At 37.2% G+C, this 20,754-nt stretch overlaps 1 protein-coding gene and 1 long non-coding RNA gene across 3 annotated transcripts; one reads left to right on the plus strand and one right to left on the minus strand.

Annotated features, from left to right (window-relative positions):
- The first annotated feature begins 5 nt into the window (after positions 1–5).
- LOC131456181 (uncharacterized) lies at positions 6–12,917 on the plus strand. The gene is made up of 5 exons (XR_009239881.1): positions 6–378; positions 503–559; positions 652–806; positions 11,716–11,774; positions 12,781–12,917. It is a non-coding gene; the product is annotated as an uncharacterized LOC131456181 (long non-coding RNA).
- On the minus strand, positions 12,606–20,237 carry napepld (N-acyl phosphatidylethanolamine phospholipase D). Of its 2 annotated transcripts, none has more exons than XM_058624249.1 (10): positions 19,983–20,237; positions 16,261–16,336; positions 16,037–16,141; positions 15,750–15,890; positions 15,089–15,313; positions 14,882–14,985; positions 14,618–14,783; positions 14,366–14,514; positions 14,031–14,145; positions 12,606–12,955 (listed from the first exon to the last, which is right to left on the minus strand). In XM_058624249.1, the coding sequence occupies exons 1-10, from the start codon at positions 20,111–20,113 to the stop codon at positions 12,824–12,826; spliced, it is 1,344 nt and encodes a 447-aa protein (XP_058480232.1). In that variant the 5' UTR covers positions 20,114–20,237; the 3' UTR covers positions 12,606–12,823. The 2 variants fall into 2 exon arrangements, with proteins under 2 accessions (XP_058480232.1, XP_058480233.1); XM_058624250.1 differs by lacking the exon at positions 19,983–20,237 and adding an exon at positions 18,742–19,072.
- Between the last annotated feature and the right edge of the window lie 517 nt (positions 20,238–20,754).

The following is a 20,754-nucleotide window of genomic DNA, read 5'->3' on the forward strand; positions in this document are numbered from 1 at the left end:
AAAGGGGTTTTTACCATTGAACAACTTTAAATGTCCGTCTCCACCCTCCATTTTGTTTAGGTGTATTCTATTGTTGTCAAACCTTTGACTTCTTCCCTTCAGTCCCGTCACTGAAACTTGCCTTTGCGTCAGAGTGTAGAGGATGTGAGTGACTCAGTTCATGTTGGGGCTTTTACCGTCTAAATGTTTATTAGTAAAATATACAAGAACCCATTGTACAGTTTATATCAAATGTGGGTAAACATATAAAAAAGTGTTGTGACGTGTAAATGTTCAGCTCCAGTATTTTCTTATCAACAGGGATTTAGAATCTCTACCTCAGCGCCATCTTGTGTCGATGTCATCACTGTGCAACGTGTGTGGTGGCATTTTAATTGGGTTAAGTATTATTATTTTTATTATTATTATCATTATTTTTAGCCCTTATTAATATTGTTATTGTTACAATAGTAAATATGTTGATGCTTTTAAGATGAGGGCTAAAACTGGATCCTTTCAACAGCTTTTGAAAGATGCAGAGGCGAAGTACTTCCAGCAGATGGCAGCATTTCCTACGGTGGTGGGTTTTTCTCTGTTTTTAACTGACGACACTTTCAGCTGCCATTTTTGTATTTGTTCAATTAGAAGGACATGCATATTGATTAATTACAGGTGGAGCTGCTCCTGCACAAAGGCGCATACACTAGTTTAGTATACTTTCCGTGACATGGTACATTTCGATCTTTTTGGAATGTTCCACTTGCTTTGTCGGAGGCGGAGCTTCTTCTACGCAGAGAAGGACGAGGAGCAGCGGGAGCAAACACGTGGTAACTGCACCTTAAAAATGATCCACACATTTCTTACATTGTCACTGCTCCACAGCAAACACACGATCACGTCTAACCATGTACGTCTGTGTTTTCAAAAAAACTGACTTGGTGTCGAATATATCATTTTTTAGAATATTTTATTTTCAGTTTTATATGTAAATTTTATTATTATTATTATTATTATTATTATAAGTACTTGGAGTAAAAGATGTACCGATATGGTCTAAATATGGCTGCCAAATTTTCAAAAAGGTGTTCGATCGTTTTCTGAGACAATAAGTGATTTTTACCAAGGGGTGTCAACTATATAATTATACAATATGACGTCATACTGTCAAAAACTGTCCAAATATTAACTGTCACAAATATCCTAGTATAATGTCAACAAAAAGTTAAAATATAAACTGTCTAAAAGTGTCCCAGTATAGTATGTAGTAATAAAAACATGTATATTATTTAGTAAATTTTCCAATTATAAACTGTCAAACATTTTTAAACAATGTCCAAATATAGTATAGTCAACGAAAAATGTCACTAGACCATTAAAACTGTGAAGAATGAGTATCTAGTCTAGCCAGTAGGGGGCAGGTTAAGTAAAAAAACACTGTTCAGGAGCAGTGGTTTAGTAGAATTTCAAAATAAAAGTCCTTGTTGCTATGGACCAATATATAGTTGACAATAAAAAGGTTTTCATGTATTTTCTTCACTCATTTACTGCAGTGAGCACATTTGAACACTTTAAGGTGGACACTGCTTTGTCTCATCATGTCCTCTGACTGAACACCTGCAAACAGCTGCAGTTCATGTGTTTTCAAGTGAAGAGTAAAAAGAGGCTTCCTCTATTAAATATTGAGATTTTACAAAGGTTTACAGGGTTTTTAAAGTCTTTGTAACTGATCTACAGCTTTCGTTTTTTGGGGAAAAATATAAAATAAAACGGTATAACCCCCTTCTGTTATCTTTGTGGGAGGCCGGGGGAGCACAGCCCAGCCCCAACCCCCCACCACTACAATCGCAGTGAGAGCGCGTGTAGTTTGGCCCCGGCCCCGGCGTCAGACTGATGACATATCTTAGAACGTCTGTGCCATAAAACATGGTTGGTGTAGTGGTTAGTGCTCTTGCCTTTGCAGCGAGAGGATCCAGGTTTGAGACCCAGTTTGAACCAAGATCTTTCTGCATGGAGTTTTTCATGACTTTTTGGGCTGATTTTGAACGACATACTATACTATGACATTTTTGACAGATTCTGGACGACATACTATACTATGACTTTTTTGACAGATTTTGGACGACATACTATACTATGACTTTTTTGACCGATTTTGGACGACATACTATACTATGACTTTTTTGACAGATTTTGGACGACATACTATACTATGACTTTTTTTATGTGATTTTGGACGACATACTATACTATGACATTTTTAGGTGATTTTGGACGACATACTATACTATGACTTTTTTGACAGATTCTGGACGACATACTATACTATGACTTTTTTGACAGATTCTGGACGACATACTATACTATGACTTTTTTGAAAGATTCTGGACGACATACTATACTATGACATTTTTAGGTGATTTTGGACGACATTCTATACTATGACTTTTTTGACAGATTTTGGACGACATACTATACTATGACATTTTTAGGTGATTTTGGACGACATACTATACTATGACATTTTTAGGTGATTTTGGACGACATACTATACTATGACTTTTTTGACCGATTTTGGACGACATACTATATACTATGACTTTTTTGACAGATTCTGGACGACATACTATACTATGACTTATTTGACAGATTTTGGACGACTTACTATACTATGACATTTTTAGGTGATTTTGGACGACATTCTATACTATGACTTTTTTAGGTGATTTTGGACGACATACTATAATATGACTTTTTTGACTGATTCTGGACGACATACTATACTATGACTTTTTTAGGGTGATTTTGGACGACATACTATATACTATGACTTTTTTGACCGATTTTGGACGACATACTATACTATGACTTTTTTGACAGATTTTGGACGACATACTATACTATGACTTTTTTGACCGATTTTGGACGACATACTATACTATGACTTTTTTGACAGATTTTGGACGACATACTATACTATGACTTTTTTGACAGATTTTGGACGACATACTATACTATGACTTTTTTGACAGATTCTGGACGACATACTATACTATGACTTTTTTGACAGATTTTGGACGACATACTATACTATGACTTTTTTGACCGATTTTGGACGACATACTATACTACGACTTTTTTGACAGATTTGGACGACATACTATACTATGACTTTTTTTATGTGATTTTGGACGACATACTATACTATGACATTTTTAGGTGATTTTGGACGACATACTATACTATGACTTTTTTGACAGATTCTGGACGACATACTATACTATGACTTTTTTGACAGATTCTGGACGACATACTATACTATGACATTTTTGAAAGATTCTGGACGACATTCTATACTATGACTTTTTTGACAGATTTTGGACGACATACTATACTATGACATTTTTAGGTGATTTTGGACGACATACTATACTATGACTTTTTTGACCGATTTTGGACGACATACTATACTATGACTTTTTTGACCGATTTTGGACGACATACTATATACTATGACTTTTTTGACAGATTCTGGACGACATACTATACTATGACTTATTTGACAGATTTTGGACGACATACTATACTATGACATTTTTAGGTGATTTTGGACGACATTCTATACTATGACTTTTTTAGGTGATTTTGGACGACATACTATAATATGACTTTTTTGACTGATTCTGGACGACATACTATACTATGACTTTTTTAGGGTGATTTTGGACGACATACTATATACTATGACTTTTTTGACAGATTTTGGACGACATACTATACTATGACTTTTTTGACCGATTTTGGACGACATACTATATACTATGACTTTTTTGACAGATTTTGGACGACATTCTATACTATGACTTTTTTGGGTGATTTTGGACGACATACTATACTATGACTTTTTTGACTGATTTTGGACGACATACTATACTATGACTTTTTTGACAGATTCTGGACGACATACTATACTATGACTTTTTTGACAGATTCTGGACGACATACTATACTATGACATTTTTAGGTGATTTTGGACGACATACTATACTATGACTTTTTTTATGTGATTTTGGACGACATTCTATACTATGACTTTTTTATGTGATTTTGGACGACATACTATACTATGACATTTTTAGGTGATTTTGGACGACATACTATACTATGACTTTTTTGACAGATTCTGGACGACATACTATACTATGACTTTTTTGGGTGATTTTGGACGACATACTATACTATGACTTTTTTGACTGATTTTGGACGACATACTATACTGTGACTTTTTTGACAGATTCTGGACGACATACTATACTATGACTTTTTTGACAGATTCTGGACGACATACTATACTATGACTTTTTTGGGTGATTTTGGACGACATACTATACTATGACTTTTTTGACTGATTTTGGACGACATACTATACTATGACTTTTTTGACCGATTTTGGGCGACATACTATACTATGACTTTTTTGACCGATTTTGGACGACATACTATATACTATGACTTTTTTGACAGATTTTGGACGACATACTATACTATGACTTTTTTAGGTGATTTTGGACGACATTCTATACTATGACATTTTTAGGTGATTTTGGACAACATACTATACTATGACTTTTTTGACCGATTTTGGACGACATACTATACTATGACATTTTTAGGTGATTTTGGACGACATACTATACTATGACTTTTTTGACCGATTTTGGACGACATACTATACTATGACATTTTTAGGTGATTTTGGACGACATACTATACTATGACTTTTTTAGGTGATTTTGGACTACATACTATACTATGACTTTTTTAGGTGATTTTGGACGACATACTATACTATGACTTTTTTGACCGATTTTGGACGACATACTATACTATGACTTTTTTGACTGATTTTGGACGACATACTATACTATGACTTTTTTGGGTGATTTTGGACGACATACTATACTATGACTTTTTTGACTGATTTTGGACGACATACTATACTATGACTTTTTTGACAGATTCTGGACGACATACTATACTATGACTTTTTTGACAGATTCTGGACGACATACTATACTATGACATTTTTAGGTGATTTTGGACGACATACTATACTATGACTTTTTTGACCGATTTTGGACGACATACTATACTATGACTTTTTTGACAGATTTTGGACGACATACTATACTATGACATTTTTAGGTGATTTTGGACGAAATACTATACTATGACTTTTTTGACCCATTTTGGACGACATACTATATACTATGACTTTTTTGACAGATTTTGGACGACATACTATACTATGACATTTTTAGGTGATTTTGGACGACATACTATACTATGACTTTTTTGACTGATTTTGGACGACATACTATACTATGACTTTTTTGACAGATTCTGGACGACATACTATACTATGACTTTTTTGACAGATTCTGGACGACATACTATACTATGACATTTTTAGGTGATTTTGGACGACATACTATACTATGACTTTTTTGACAGATTTTGGACGACATACTATACTATGACTTTTTTTATGTGATTTTGGACGACATTCTATACTATGACTTTTTTATGTGATTTTGGACGACATACTATACTATGACATTTTTAGGTGATTTTGGACGACATACTATACTATGACTTTTTTGACAGATTCTGGACGACATACTATACTATGACTTTTTTGGGTGATTTTGGACGACATACTATACTATGACTTTTTTGACTGATTTTGGACGACATACTATACTGTGACTTTTTTGACAGATTCTGGACGACATACTATACACTATGACTTTTTTGACAGATTCTGGACGACATACTATACTATGACTTTTTTGGGTGATTTTGGACGACATACTATACTATGACTTTTTTGACTGATTTTGGACGACATACTATACTATGACTTTTTTGACCGATTTTGGACGACATACTATACTATGACTTTTTTGACCGATTTTGGACGACATACTATATACTATGACTTTTTTGACAGATTTTGGACGACATACTATACTATGACTTTTTTGACAGATTTTGGACGACATACTATACTATGACTTTTTTAGGTGATTTTGGACGACATTCTATACTATGACATTTTTAGGTGATTTTGGACAACATACTATACTATGACTTTTTTGACCGATTTTGGACGACATACTATACTATGACTTTTTTGACAGATTTTGGACGACATACTATACTATGACATTTTTAGGTGATTTTGGACGACATACTATACTATGACATTTTTAGGTGATTTTGGACGACATACTATACTATGACTTTTTTAGGTGATTTTGGACGACATACTATACTATGACTTTTTTAGGTGATTTTGGACGACATACTATACTATGACTTTTTTGACCGATTTTGGACGACATACTATACTATGACTTTTTTGACCGATTTTGGACGACATACTATACTATGACATTTTTAGGTGATTTTGGACGACATACTATACTATGACTTTTTTAGGTGATTTTGGACTACATACTATACTATGACTTTTTTAGGTGATTTTGGACGACATACTATACTATGACTTTTTTGACCGATTTTGGACGACATACTATACTATGACTTTTTTGACTGATTTTGGACGACATACTATACTATGACTTTTTTGGGTGATTTTGGACGACATACTATACTATGACTTTTTTGACTGATTTTGGACGACATACTATAATATGACTTTTTTGACAGATTCTGGACGACATACTATACTATGACTTTTTTGACTGATTTTGGACGACATACTATACTATGACTTTTTTGACAGATTCTGGACGACATACTATACTATGACTTTTTTGACAGATTCTGGACGACATACTATACTATGACATTTTTAGGTGATTTTGGACGACATACTATACTATGACTTTTTTGACCGATTTTGGACGACATACTATACTATGACTTTTTTGACAGATTTTGGACGACATACTATACTATGACATTTTTAGGTGATTTTGGACGAAATACTATACTATGACATTTTTAGGTGATTTTGGACGAAATACTATACTATGACTTTTTTGACCCATTTTGGACGACATACTATATACTATGACTTTTTTGACAGATTTTGGACGACATACTATACTATGACATTTTTAGGTGATTTTGGACGACATACTATACTATGACATTTTTAGGTGATTTTGGACGACATACTATACTATGACTTTTTTAGGTGATTTTGGACGACATACTATATATACTATGACTTTTTTGACTGATTTTGGACGACATACTATACTATGACTTTTTTGACAGATTCTGGACGACATACTATACTATGACATTTTTAGGTGATTTTGGACGACATTCTATACTATGACTTTTTTAGGTGATTTTGGACGACATACTATACTATGACTTTTTTGACAGATTCTGGACGACATACTATACTATGACTTTTTTGACAGATTCTGGACGACATACTATACTATGACTTTTTTGACAGATTCTGGACGACATACTATACTATGACATTTTTAGGTGATTTTGGACGACATTCTATACTATGACTTTTTTGACAGATTTTGGACGACATACTATACTATGACATTTTTAGGTGATTTTGGACGACATACTATACCAAGACGTTTTTAGGTGATTCTGGACGACATACTATACTATGACTTTTTTGACCGATTTTGGACGACATACTATACTATGAGCTTTTGTCTGTCTGTCTGTTTGAGCTTCACACTGGTGGCCAAAATAAAAAAAAGACAAGCTCCTATACCTTACTGACTGGAAGAATCATGAGGAAGTGAGTCTGACACCTTGAGGACTTGACACAACTTCATGGTCTGATGAAGTAGATCAGCTGATTAAAATGATTCTAATGTTTGAAAGACTCTGAGAATGTTAAAAACTCAAGAACACCAAGAAATTCACCCTCTGATCATCTGCAGAAATAGCTCAGTCCATCAGAAGACTTTTGTCTCTGAGGTTGTGAGTTCAACACTTACTGTCAACTGAACTTGTGCACTACGTTCAAACTTCAGACCAAAATAAGAAGTTAAAAATACCAGCAACATATTGTTCTGCAGCTCAGGAAGAATAGCTTCTGCTGGAAGAACTAGACTTGTATGTCTCAGGTTTTTAGTTCAAGTCTTATGATAACCCCCTGTGACTATTCTCAAAAGTCTACTTCATAATGCTCAAAATTCTGACGTTAAAGTTAAGTACACCAAGTAAGTCAGAGAATCATTGTCAGCATGAATGGCTCACACCATCAGAAGTAGTCTTGGATCTCTGAGGTTGTGAGTTCAACTCTTGCAATCAACTGAACTCCCTCCAGCTTTAGAACTTCAGACCAACATAAGAATTTAAAAATACCAGCAACGTGTTGTTCTGCAGGTCAGTAAGAATAGCTCGTACTGAAAGAATAAGACTTGTATGTCAAAGGTTATGAGTTTAAGTCTTATGGTGAACTTTTTGAGTGCAATGTTCAAAGTAAACAGTCAAAAGCTCTAAGAGAACCTAAAAAAGAGAAGTTGCATGTAGCTCAGTGGACAAGAGTACTGCTGTGAAGTCTTGAGGTCATAGGTTCAATTCTTGTGAGGGCCAGGATATTTTAAAGGTCAACACCCAAAGTGAAGATTGAAAGGAGACCGAAAGTCCTAATTATAGTAGGAATTGGTGGTGCAGTGGTTTTGTTCACAACCATGGGAATGTGTGAGTTACAAGGTGACCGGTTCAGTTCCCCAGCCTTGCAGGTTCCATTCCATGGCCTTGTGGGGGTGGAGCAGGGCAGGTTGCAAGAGGTGAGGTTAGGGCAGGGTAGGTGGTGCGGAGGGGAAGGCAGGTAGTGTGAGGAGAGGAGGGACGTGGTGAGGTGAGGGGCAGGCAGGTAGTGTGAGGAGGGGTCAAAGGTCAAATACTTTATATTACACTGTGCAGCAAAAGGTAACGCATTAAGACAGTTGAATGGTGGGGGCCTTTGGCCCCCACCATTCAACTGTCTTAATGCGGGTTTAAGACAGTTGGCTGGGGGTCTTCGGCCCCCACCACCTGGGTTTTGTTTGCCCAGGTGTGGCTGTTAGCTGTGGCTCGGAGTGTCCAGGAAGCTTGACTGGGCGGTACGACGCACTCGGGGTTGGTCACTTGGTGACCTGAGCTACCTGCTGTTCAGGAAGCTTGACTGGGCGGTACGACGCACTCGGGGTTGGTCCCCTGGCGACCTGATGGTCACCTGCCCCTGCTGTGTGGTTGTGTCAGTCAGCAATAGGTTAGGTTTGGTCCTGTGAACAACTGCCAGGTTGGGAACTGAACCTGTCACCTCACTGTTGAGACACAACCTAGTGGTTTGGAACAAAGCCACCACACCACTGAAGCCGCCTCAGTCTAAGATTACTGTCTGCTTTTAATCTTGAGTTTGTATGTGGAGCTTTAAAAGCACCTGCTCCTCACAAGAACTGAACCTACAACTTCAGGACTTCACAGCAGCGTTCTTGTGCACTGAGCCACCTGCTCTTCCCGGTTCTTCAGGTTCTCTTAGAGCTTTTGACTGTTTACACTGAACTCAAACACTTGAGTTCTGCATAAGACTTGAACTGACAACCTCAGACATACAAGTCTTGTTCTTCCAGCAGGAGCTATTCTTACTGGGCTGAAGAACAATACGTTGCTGGTATTTTTAACTTCTTATTTTGGTCTGAAGTTAGAAAGTCATGCAGACGTTCAGTTGACAGTAAGAGTTGAACTCACAACCTCAGAGACACAAGTCATCTTCTGATGGACTGAGCTAGTTGTGCTAATGATCTTAAGGTGAATTTCTTGGTGTTTCTTAAGTTTCTCATCCATTATTATTTTAAATGTGGCAGTTGTTAGAACCTGCAAGATGGCAAGGTAGGTTCCAGAACAGTGGGGTTGTGCCAGTCCAGCAGTCCACAGATTATGGTCCACAACCACAGGACTGCTCTGAACATTAATTATTCAGGAATTTTTGACTGGTAGTATTGAAAATAGGATTATAAAATGTGGTCGTCATCTCTGCCTCTGTCTCAGTCTCAGACTCTGACACATGATCAGACGACATACTAAACTATGACTTTTTTGAGTGGTTTTTGGACGACATACTATACTATGACTTTTTTGACTGATTTTGGACGACATACTATACTATGACTTTTTTAACTGATTTTGGACGACATACTATACCATGACTTTTTTGACTGATTTTGGACGACATACTATACTATGACTTTTTTGACTGATTTTGGACGACATACTATACCATGACTTTTTTGACTGATTTTGGACGACATACTATACCATGACTTTTTTGACTGATTTTGGACGACATACTATACTATGACTTTTTCGAGTGATTTTGGACGACATACTATACTATGACTTTTTCGAGTGATTTTGGACGACATACTACACTATGACTTTTTTGACTGATTTTGGACGACATACTATACTATGACTTTTTCGAGTGATTTTGGACGACATACTATACTATGACTTTTTTGACTGATTTTGGACGACATACTATACTATGACTTTTTTGACTGATTTTGGACGACATACTATACTATGACTTTTTTGACTGATTTTGGACGACATACTATACTATGACTTTTTTGACTGATTTTGGACGACATACTATACTATGACTTTTTTGACTGATTTTGAACGACATATTATAGTATGACTTTTTTTGACAGTTTACTGTATATTTGGACATTTTAGACACAAACATAATCCTGTGCTGCTACATGTAAATAATTCTCCAAATTGTATATCTATTTTAAACAAAATAGGTATACGGTCATTGAGCATGAAAATTAATGACACAAATTAGACAATTTGTATTTCAAAAACACAAATGTTTAATAAAGATAATAAATTGAGTAATAACTGACTATTTGCTGTGAAAATTTAAAAGGTTTAATCACCTGTTCATGAGACATTTACTGTGATAAAATTTCAAAGCTGAAAATAGTTTATGAATTTTAATGCAAAACCCAGTTATTTGGCACCCCCATGTCCCTACCACATGGGGGTGCAAAATAACAAAAAACAAGTTGAACACAATTTGCCAATAATTCATTATCGTCTTTAAATAACAATTGTAAGATGTGTTTTTCTCAAACTCAGATAAAATGTTTGTTAAAAATAGAACCAATGTGAAAAAGTGCATTAAATGGATTTTAAGGCACTATACTATACGTTACCCCTGAAACAGAATTACAATTATTTCTCTAATGTGTATTTATGCCCACATGTTTGGTTATTCTTGTACTAAATTGCTATCAGACATCAAGAACAAAGACAGATTTGAAATGCAATATGCATTTAATGAGAAACTGAGTGACATAGTAAAACCACAGTGAACCCTGATGATTGACCACAACATCAAGTCAGCATTGTGAAGTATCTGGTCTGGTAGACTGGCTTTAAAGGTAAAACAGTAAAAAGATTTTTTTTAAAACTATCAGCACTAACATGAATCCACTGGTGCCCTGAAGCATGTGTTGATGAGCACTGAGCAGATGTTGTGGTTTCAGAGAATTAAAAGCACGTCCTCCATCCCAGCTTAACTCAAGTGTACTGATGACACGGTTAATTTCACAAAGCTGGAGATTCTACTAACCTTTTTTTAGTTTCTAGTTTAATGGTGGTATGAAAGATATGTAATCACACAACTTTCTAATGTTTTTTTCTTCTTCTTCTTTGTAACAGCTCAAGAAGTTGTGTCCAGCTGTGTGTGAATGAGCCACCTCTCTAGCTTCATCATTAAGGTTTGTTATTTAATCCTACATTCATATTCATCTTTTAAGAGCATGGGTTACTATAGTAACTTAGATCCAGCATTAGTCTCACAGCATCTATTATGACTGTTATGTCCACTACAAAACACATGTATGTTTTTTTTTTACCCATTACTTTTTCTAGTACCTGGTGGTAGGAGGTAAACAAACCAAACTGTGTAGAGTAGAGCTGTGCCATGCTATGTAGTGGAAAAGTGCCATTGGTCAAAACTAGAGCTGAAACAATTACTCGATTATTAATCAATCACATCATTTTGATAATCGATTAATTGGTTTGAAGCTTTTTTTCATTATTAAAACAAGATTTCTGATTGTTTCAGCTCCTTAAATGTGAATATTTCCTGGTTTCTTTGCTCCATATAACAAAGAAATCATTAAGACTGAATCATTTTGGTTTGTGGACAAAATAAGGTTTTACAAACACTGATCAATATTTTTTTACACATTTTATGATGCTTTATGAACCAAACAATTACTCGATTAATTGAGAAAATAACAGATTAGTTGCAGCTGTAGTCAAAACAAACCTGTTCACATTTTAGTCAGTTGATTTAAGTTTCCACAAACCAAAGGTAGAGGCACATGTTTAATTTCAGTGTTTGCTACTTTGATCCGGCCTTGGGCTGCAAGTTTTGTCTGTTTAGTATGCAAACAACAGCTATTGAAATAATTGCCAAGATTTAAGAAAGTGTTCTGAGTTATAACCACTACAACTTAATAAAGGCAGGAGTCCTTTATGATAATCTACTTAAACCTTTTCTTCTGTACATACAACACTAGCCCAGCTAATATTTGCCAGAATTAAGAAACCTTTTTCCTTTATTATTGTGAATCCCTCAGTGACAATGTGATGACAGGGCAAACATTTAGTATGTAAACATTATTGAATATTTTTTTTGGATCAACTGTATACATTTGTATGTCATAATTAATTGACTACAGTCCATCTACAAAAATGTTCTTCACCCTGTTACAGATGCAAATCTACAATATATCCTCCTACCAGGAGGGACTGACGATTACTCGAAGACATCGCCTTCCTGAGATGTTAGGAGGCGAGACTCCCCGTGATGCAATGTGAAGAAGGATTTTGGATTCAGTCCTTTCTGTTCCAGAGCCTCTCTGAGACGATCCGGTGGCTCCAAGTAGTACTGCATGAAGGAGGGACCAGAGAAAGTGAGTACTAACGACTATTTTCATTAAGACTGGTGAACGTAGACATTAGAGGCTGTGTAAAAGCATGTTCACTGCAGGGAACAGTCTTAACAATGACACCTTCTGTGTTACTACACACATAATTGGCTAATTGACTCCATTTTGACATGTTTAAGCAGGAAAATCACAGGAGTTAGTGGTCACATTAATAATGGCTCAGTTCAGTTGATGCAAGTCAGGACAGTGTGACATTGAGCATTGACATTGATTGAACTTAGCTGTCATTAATTTGATATACTACACCTGTGATTTTCCTACTGTGACGAGTCAGGAAGTTTAGTTCAGGTGCCTCAGGTTTTTCTTGATTGGACAAAGTTTAGGACACATCAAGTCTTGAGCTCAGACAAGATGTGGCACAGACCGAGGTATTAAGACGACACATTTTCTTTGCTGCACTGATTGTTACTAAGAGCCACAGTGGCACCACTGTCTCTTGACAACAATACTGTAACTTTCCCCCCGTTTCTGTGCCACAGTCTTTTCTCTAAACTCCAAATTCCTGCCAGGGTATCTCTAAAATACACACAAGGGTTTATTTAGACAGATGTGTGCTTTTAAATCATGTTCAAACAAACAGAGGCTGGGATCTGTGCTCATCCAGTCACAGCATGAATATTTGTTTTGCTATAATAAAATAAAATACCTTTACTATTTTATAGTAAGTGAGACTGAGGAAAATGACTGACACATAACAAAATGCAAATGTAGCACTGATGTGACATTAGCCATTTTCTATTTAATGTGGGAAAAGTGTCATTTCCATTTCAAACACGTAACAGGTGTGTTGATTAATTTGTGCTCATTTTAGAGAAGGTACTAAACTGTCCTGACTGTGGTCTATATTTAGCCTTCACTCCACCAGTGCATTGTTTCATATTAAACTGAATATTTTAACCTTCATCAAGGTAAGGAGATGTTGCAGGACTGGTTAGACTGCATTTAGGTGCTTAAATGACCTGTATTGATGACTATATATGTGTGTGTGTGTGTGTGTGTTTGTGTGTCCCTTACCTCATGGGCAAGTGCAAAGGTTCCCCAATGAATGGCCAAAGATCGTTTAGCCTGAAGGTCCTGGTGAATCTGAACAGCCTGCTTTGGATCGACATGCTGGCCCTGCATCACGTCCCTACAAAAACAAATATATTTACATGTTATACAATAGGACAAGATTAAAGGATTTTGCACAGTAATTAAATGCGTTCTGTTGTTTGCTTTTATAGCCTCTTTATTAGGCCTGTAAAATCCACTGCAATCCACTACACCAATCCACAAGTAAGCCATAAATTCTGTTTGGTTTGAAGCTAAATGACCTTTGCAGTTGAGTAAAACTTTAATCGTTATAGTACCTGGGTAAGTACGCTCCGATAGGTATTGCCGCGAGGTCGAATGGTCCAAAACGGTGTCCTATCTCCTGGAAGCTGGAGCAGTAGCCAGTATCACCACCGAAGAAGAATCGATGGTCTGGCCCCAAAACTGTCCAGCTGCCCCATAAAGACTTGAGAGAAAGGAAAGAGGAGGGAGACATGTTTTTATAAACTGAAGCTGAATCTGCTTCAAAGATTGGCTACATTTTGAGCTACAGTCCAATCAATGTTTACCTTGTTGTCATCCAGAGCTGTGCGCTTGCTCCAGTGCTGAGATGGAGTACAGACAAACGTGACCTCGTCGTGACCCGGGACGCAGTTCTCCTCCCACCAGTCCAGCTCCATCACATTCTCACAGCCCATTTTCATCAGCCAGTCCAACAAACCCAGGGGCACGAACCTACCAAACACACATCAGTGTCATTGCATGTTTATGGGACAATTAAAAAACAGAAAACAGATCAAAACAGAAACAGCCCACTGAACAGGCTCACGTACCAGCGTAGCTCCCCTCCGAAACGTGCATTGAGGCTTGCCACAGATCCAGCGTCCAGGTGGTCATAATGAGAATGACTGATGACAACGGCGTCGATCCTGGGCAGCTGTGGATAGGAGAAAATGGATGCCAAAGTGTAAGTAAGTAGGTTGTTGTTTTAATAAAAGGCAATTCCTGCAAGAACAAGACAAAAACAAAAATGGCTAAACCTGTTCTACAGTGCAGGGAGGCCCTCTGAACCTTTTGGGTCCCATGAACTGGACAGGTGAGGCCCTCTGGCTGAAGATGGGGTCTGTCAGAATATTCAATCCATCCATCTCAACCAGGACTGTGGAGTGACCAAGCCAGGTGACTCTCAGACCTGGATTAGAGTCACACAGGTCTCGCTTTTGGACAAAGAATGGTTCCATCACTGGGAGCTCAGAGTCCAGGACCTAAAAGGAATTGTTATATTTTAGCGTCTGTAAAAACTGCTGAATGAAAATGCATTCATGTGCAGTTAAGGGGTTAAACAGTTTTCTACTGTTGGGTAAAAGCTTCTCCTTAAAGCCTGTTAAGCCTCGACTGAGCTCAGCAGTTTCCACACATTGCTTTACTGTGTGGCTAATGAACCCTGACAAAACAAGTTCAATATTTCTACATACAGAATTAGGAAATTTGCTTTTAATATGAATAAAATATTACATGGGATTTAAAAAAATGTCTTGCATGACCTGATCTATAAATCTATATATCTATATATATTACATTGGGATAATCATTGTAAAACTACAGGAAAGTCTGTCGTGACTAATAATATTTGTGACGTTATAAAAAAAAAAAAAAGGCCACAGAGAAGTGAAACTGTACATTTTTCGTCTGATTACCTACTTCTTTATTTGTTGGCACATTGCTGTGATTTTTATCCCACAAAAAGAACTTGAGCATCCTTGCGGGGGAGGGAAAGCACCATGTGGGCCAGGGATTGATCCAGTTGCCATATTTGTCTTGACGGGACTTGGTCACTTCTTCCTGCAATCAAAAGGTTTTTTTGAGCATTATAGAGTCCCATTTGGAAATTAGAAATTCAAATGACAGTGTAAAAACATAAATACATATATAGTAGAGGTTTGAGGTATATTAAGGTGAAGGTGGAAAAACAGGAACAGAAGTTTTACCTCCAGCCGATAATCCAGGCGGAAGCTCTTGCGGGAGGAGCTGTTCTTCCTTGAGGTCCGACGATCCGGCTCTCCGCCCTCAGCTCCTCTTAGCACTTCAACATCCTGAAGTAGAAGCACAAACACACAGAAGCAGGGATACAGTGGTCAACCTGCAGTCCCTGATGGGAGGAATCTATAACAACAAGACAAGAAAAATGTCCTTTAATGTCATTTATTATTACCTCCACCAGGCCTGTTCTCTCCTCCAGCGCTGCTCTGCCTGAAGAGGATGGCTTCTCCATGGGCACACCACCACACCTATTAACACACAACAACACAATGTGACTTCTAATTCATATTCTACTCTTTTAACGGTGAGTCCAGTCAGACTTCGAGACTTTTTACACAGCTGGACCTGTAGCTGCTCTTCTAAAGCAGAAAAAGGGCAAAACAGAAGCTGCTGAGGACGGCCCAGTCACCAGCTGACTCCTCCTACTCTCAATGATTCTATGGCCGCAACGACGACAGAGCACATCCGATAACTGTCACTTTAGCCAGTTTGCATATGAAACGCAAAGACTCTAACAAAGGAGTTATTTTACTGTATTCAAATCAAGCTACTATCATAGGTGAGGGATATTTTAGGGTTTTCCTTCCACACACACAATCACCAGACCTTTTATGTTTTGTGCTTTCATCTATTCTATACAGTCCTTTTCTTAATCATTGTATTATTTTATTGTGGATTTATATTATTGTAGTGCTCTTTCTACGTTAAATGTGTGCTTCAGGAAAAGTAATAGCTGATGGCGATCATCATGAACTAAATAAAATAAACTGACAGCCCATGCCTGAGTGGAAGTGGAGTGGAATTGGGCTTGGGACTGGGATTTTTAATAAATATCTAATCTAAAAAGTATTCTCATTTTCATCTGAATAACATATTTAAAATAATTACTGTGTGATACATGTGCCATCTTTGGCAAAAACAAAAGAGAACAGAAATTGTACAGTTTTTACTCTTGTAGAACACAAATAAGGAAGTTACTCATTGTGAATGCAGGAAATAAAATATGAATTCTTCCAAAAAAGGCCACAGGCTGAATAAATGACACTTTAATTCAACATGAGTCCTGACCTGAACTGTGTAATAAAAGGGATTTTCCCCTCCTGCAGAAAAGGTTAGAGTAACTCTGACATCTTAATTTCAGGGAGTTGGTGATGAATCAACATTTACTTAACTCACAACCTGATGTTATCGCCTAATCACCACATTTCCTGATCCTGCCATTATCCACATGAATCACAGTGCAGTCAGTCAGTCAGAACACACCCTGACTCATGGACGACTCTGCCTACACCGTTGGAAAAACAACTTTCACCGCTGTCCAGTATTGATCGAGGGGAAGATAATAATGGACTCTTCCTACTGAAGAGAAGATGCATTCCCTGAAATTAACAACCTGATGTACACACACCCACAGTGCATCAGTACAGTAATGCAACATAATAATGATGCACTCAGCCTCATGAATGGACTTAAACTGCAAAGTACATACAAACACAGGGACGACAATGAATCTCTGTGGACAACAACCACAACAAAGGTCTATTTGTCAAAATAAGCTCATTTACTAACTTTGGACCAAACAACTAATCAAACAAACCGAGAAAATAACATAAAACAATTGTGAGAATAGCAGCTGTGTGTAGCCCCGAGTGTGAAGTCACATTAGTCACACAGATGATCACATTTTCTCCACCTCAAATTCTCCTCACGAAGAGCGAGCAAACGACTTAATGACACTACTGATGTTATCACGAAAGCATCACAAGTCTGTGCACGATCTGGTCCCAGCGACACCGTCAGTCAACGTAAACACATCGAATAGCAACTCGACAACTTCCCCTTTAAAACATGGGATCAGAAATCAGCACACAGGAAAGGATAAACAGGCTATAAACACATTTTACTACTCTACTGTACATTCTTTAGGCACAACACCATATTGCTCTATCACTATACTATACAGCACTACTGTAATATACATTTATAACTGCTCTATATTGCACATGCTGCAATAAACACAATTACAACAAACTGATTAATCTGTTTATTATTTTCTCAATTAATCGAATAGCCATGCAATACAAGTGTCTTTGGGAATTGTTGTGCTAAAATAATACAGATTAAATTGTTGAGGGGGACACTATTAGTGACATTTCACAGAGTAATTCCTTATTCTACTTTGAAACGCGTCTTTCAGCGTTGAGCATGTTCAAATGTTTTACATCTTTATTGTGTAAAATAAATAAGCGTCAAAAGAGCAATAGCTGTAGGGGGCGCTAACATAGAAGTCAAGGAGGTAGCTGCTTTTCCAGCCTACTGTTATAGTCATTAGTCAGACCAGCAGATCCAATAATTCATTTTAAAGCCAATATCTGCAGACACCGATATCGTGACGATAATATCGTGCATCCCAAGGACAAACTGGATTGGAAAATAAGAGTTGGAATTGAACGATATTTGGCTCAATTAGAAACTGGGGAACTGTTAAACTGAACATCTAAAAATCAAAGAAATAACTACATGAAAAAACAATATCAGACTGAAAGTGAAAACACCATCTCTCACACACACACACACACACACATACATACACACACGTGGGTACATTCTCCACATCTCCTGCGTGTAACTTTAATTGTGCAGCTCCACTCACCTGAAAAGTGAATGCAACAGAAAAATCCACCAGTTGTTTCCTCAACAAAGAGACATGTTTGCAGCAACTGCGTACGCCGCACACACAGCCGTCTCAGTGGGAAACATAAGCAGCAGCAGCGGCAGCAGCGGCAGATTTACCCACTCTGAAACACGTCCACTTCACTCACACATCACTGTCTAACGTGTGTTTGACAGGGAAACCGCGACAGGAACATAGAACGCCGCAGTGAAAGGCAGGAAGTCTGTGGAAAAGACGTCAGTCACGCAGCAGCAGCAGGACGACGACGAGGATCATGAGCAGCTCTGTCTGTGACGTCGGTGTAAAAGCTCTGACCACGTGACCGCAGCACAAACTTAGCACGACTTTATAAATAACTACATGACTGAAATAGACACGCAGAGATAAATGGTGTTTACTGTGGTGAAATAATATACATAAAAAAAACAGCCTATTACTGATTATTGGAACTAGTAGTGTTAGTTATGTTATTACAATGTGTGCACAAGGCGTGTGTTATATGTAAATATTAGTTTTCACGGCTCTGTTTTGCACCATAACTGACAGCTGTTCACTACTGCGGGCAAACTATCCGACACTCGTTTCTCCGTGGTCAAACTATCGGATGCTGAATTTTAACGCCCTCACAAATTTTACGGTAAAAAAAAAAAAAAGTCTGTTAACCGATGACTCAAGCTGATTTGTAAGGACATTAACATCCGGTTTTCAAAGTAAAACACTAAGAGTACCGTGTCTGTGTGTAAATAATGAAATTCTTCAAAGCTATGTTTCACAGACCTAATACACTAATGTAGAAATAAACAAAAATGTGTTAACTTGCATTAACAATACATACATTTTTATTGACCAATTAATCGTCCTGCCTTACGTTTTATATCCCTACCTGAGGCCCATCTGTAAAACCGTCAACGCCCGCAAGGGGGCAGTAGTCCACACTTTGGAATCATTGTTTTAATCAATCATTAAAACGATTAAATATCCAAGTTATACTATTTTAAAGAAAATTCATAATGTATTGCTGACAGCGAAAGTAATTTTAATCAGTCATTGTTCACGTGTATATTAACTCCAACTAAGAAAACTAATCGTTTCTACTTTCAGAAGATGGCAAAAACTTTTTAAAGTAACCGATAAAAAAAAAGAATGAGTGTAACAAACAACTTTTTTTTTAATATATCGAATTAACCGTTAAAGTATAAAAGCTGACAATGATGACTCACCTTGAGTAGCGCCTCCTGCTGCTGATGAAAAACACCTGGAGGAGGGATTCACTCACTCTCTCCGAGTGCTTACGACACATAAAAACACCCGTGCGCAACAAACACGTGGACTTAAAAAGTACATTTTCCATTCCAACTCTTTGACCATATTTGCTTGGTTAAGTTTTAAAATACAAACAAATCCAGAGGCAGAACACGTTACATGAGCGGGAAGGAACTTGTTGGTGCTGCGTTTAATTCCGTTTCCCTTTCGAGCTGTTTTCTCAGTTGTGTCTTGCACCTGCAGCGCCCCCACTCGGTGGTTATGGTTATGACACGGTTGGGACTACCTTCACAGACCTCTTGGAAATCTGTAACTTCCCTTCACTGAAGTCTTACTTTGAAAGTTTAATAATTATAGAATGTTTTTAATTCACTTTTTTTCCTTCGCTCAGTAATCTCATTAATCCCTGTAGCACATCATCAAAATGACAGTTGTCAAACATTTATATCTATTACATAATTGGTGTCCTTTTTAGATATTTTACTATAGGATAATGCAGCCCTATTTTTATGGGGGTTTTGAATTAGAAAAGGTCCGTTTTCATTTCAGCTTTTGTCCAATACAACCAAAACACTATTTACAATGTGGGTAAATCTTCCATTTAGGGTTTTTTTGCCCACTGTAGAGGTGGCAAATAGTAATAAAAACCATAAAACCATCTGCTTTGACTGATAGCAGACTGTGAAAAACATAGCAGAAAATTCCTCAAGCAAAGATATTGCAAACATG

This window comes from Solea solea, chromosome 3 (assembly GCF_958295425.1).
Source record: "Solea solea chromosome 3, fSolSol10.1, whole genome shotgun sequence".
Lineage (NCBI taxonomy): Eukaryota > Metazoa > Chordata > Actinopteri > Pleuronectiformes > Soleidae > Solea > Solea solea.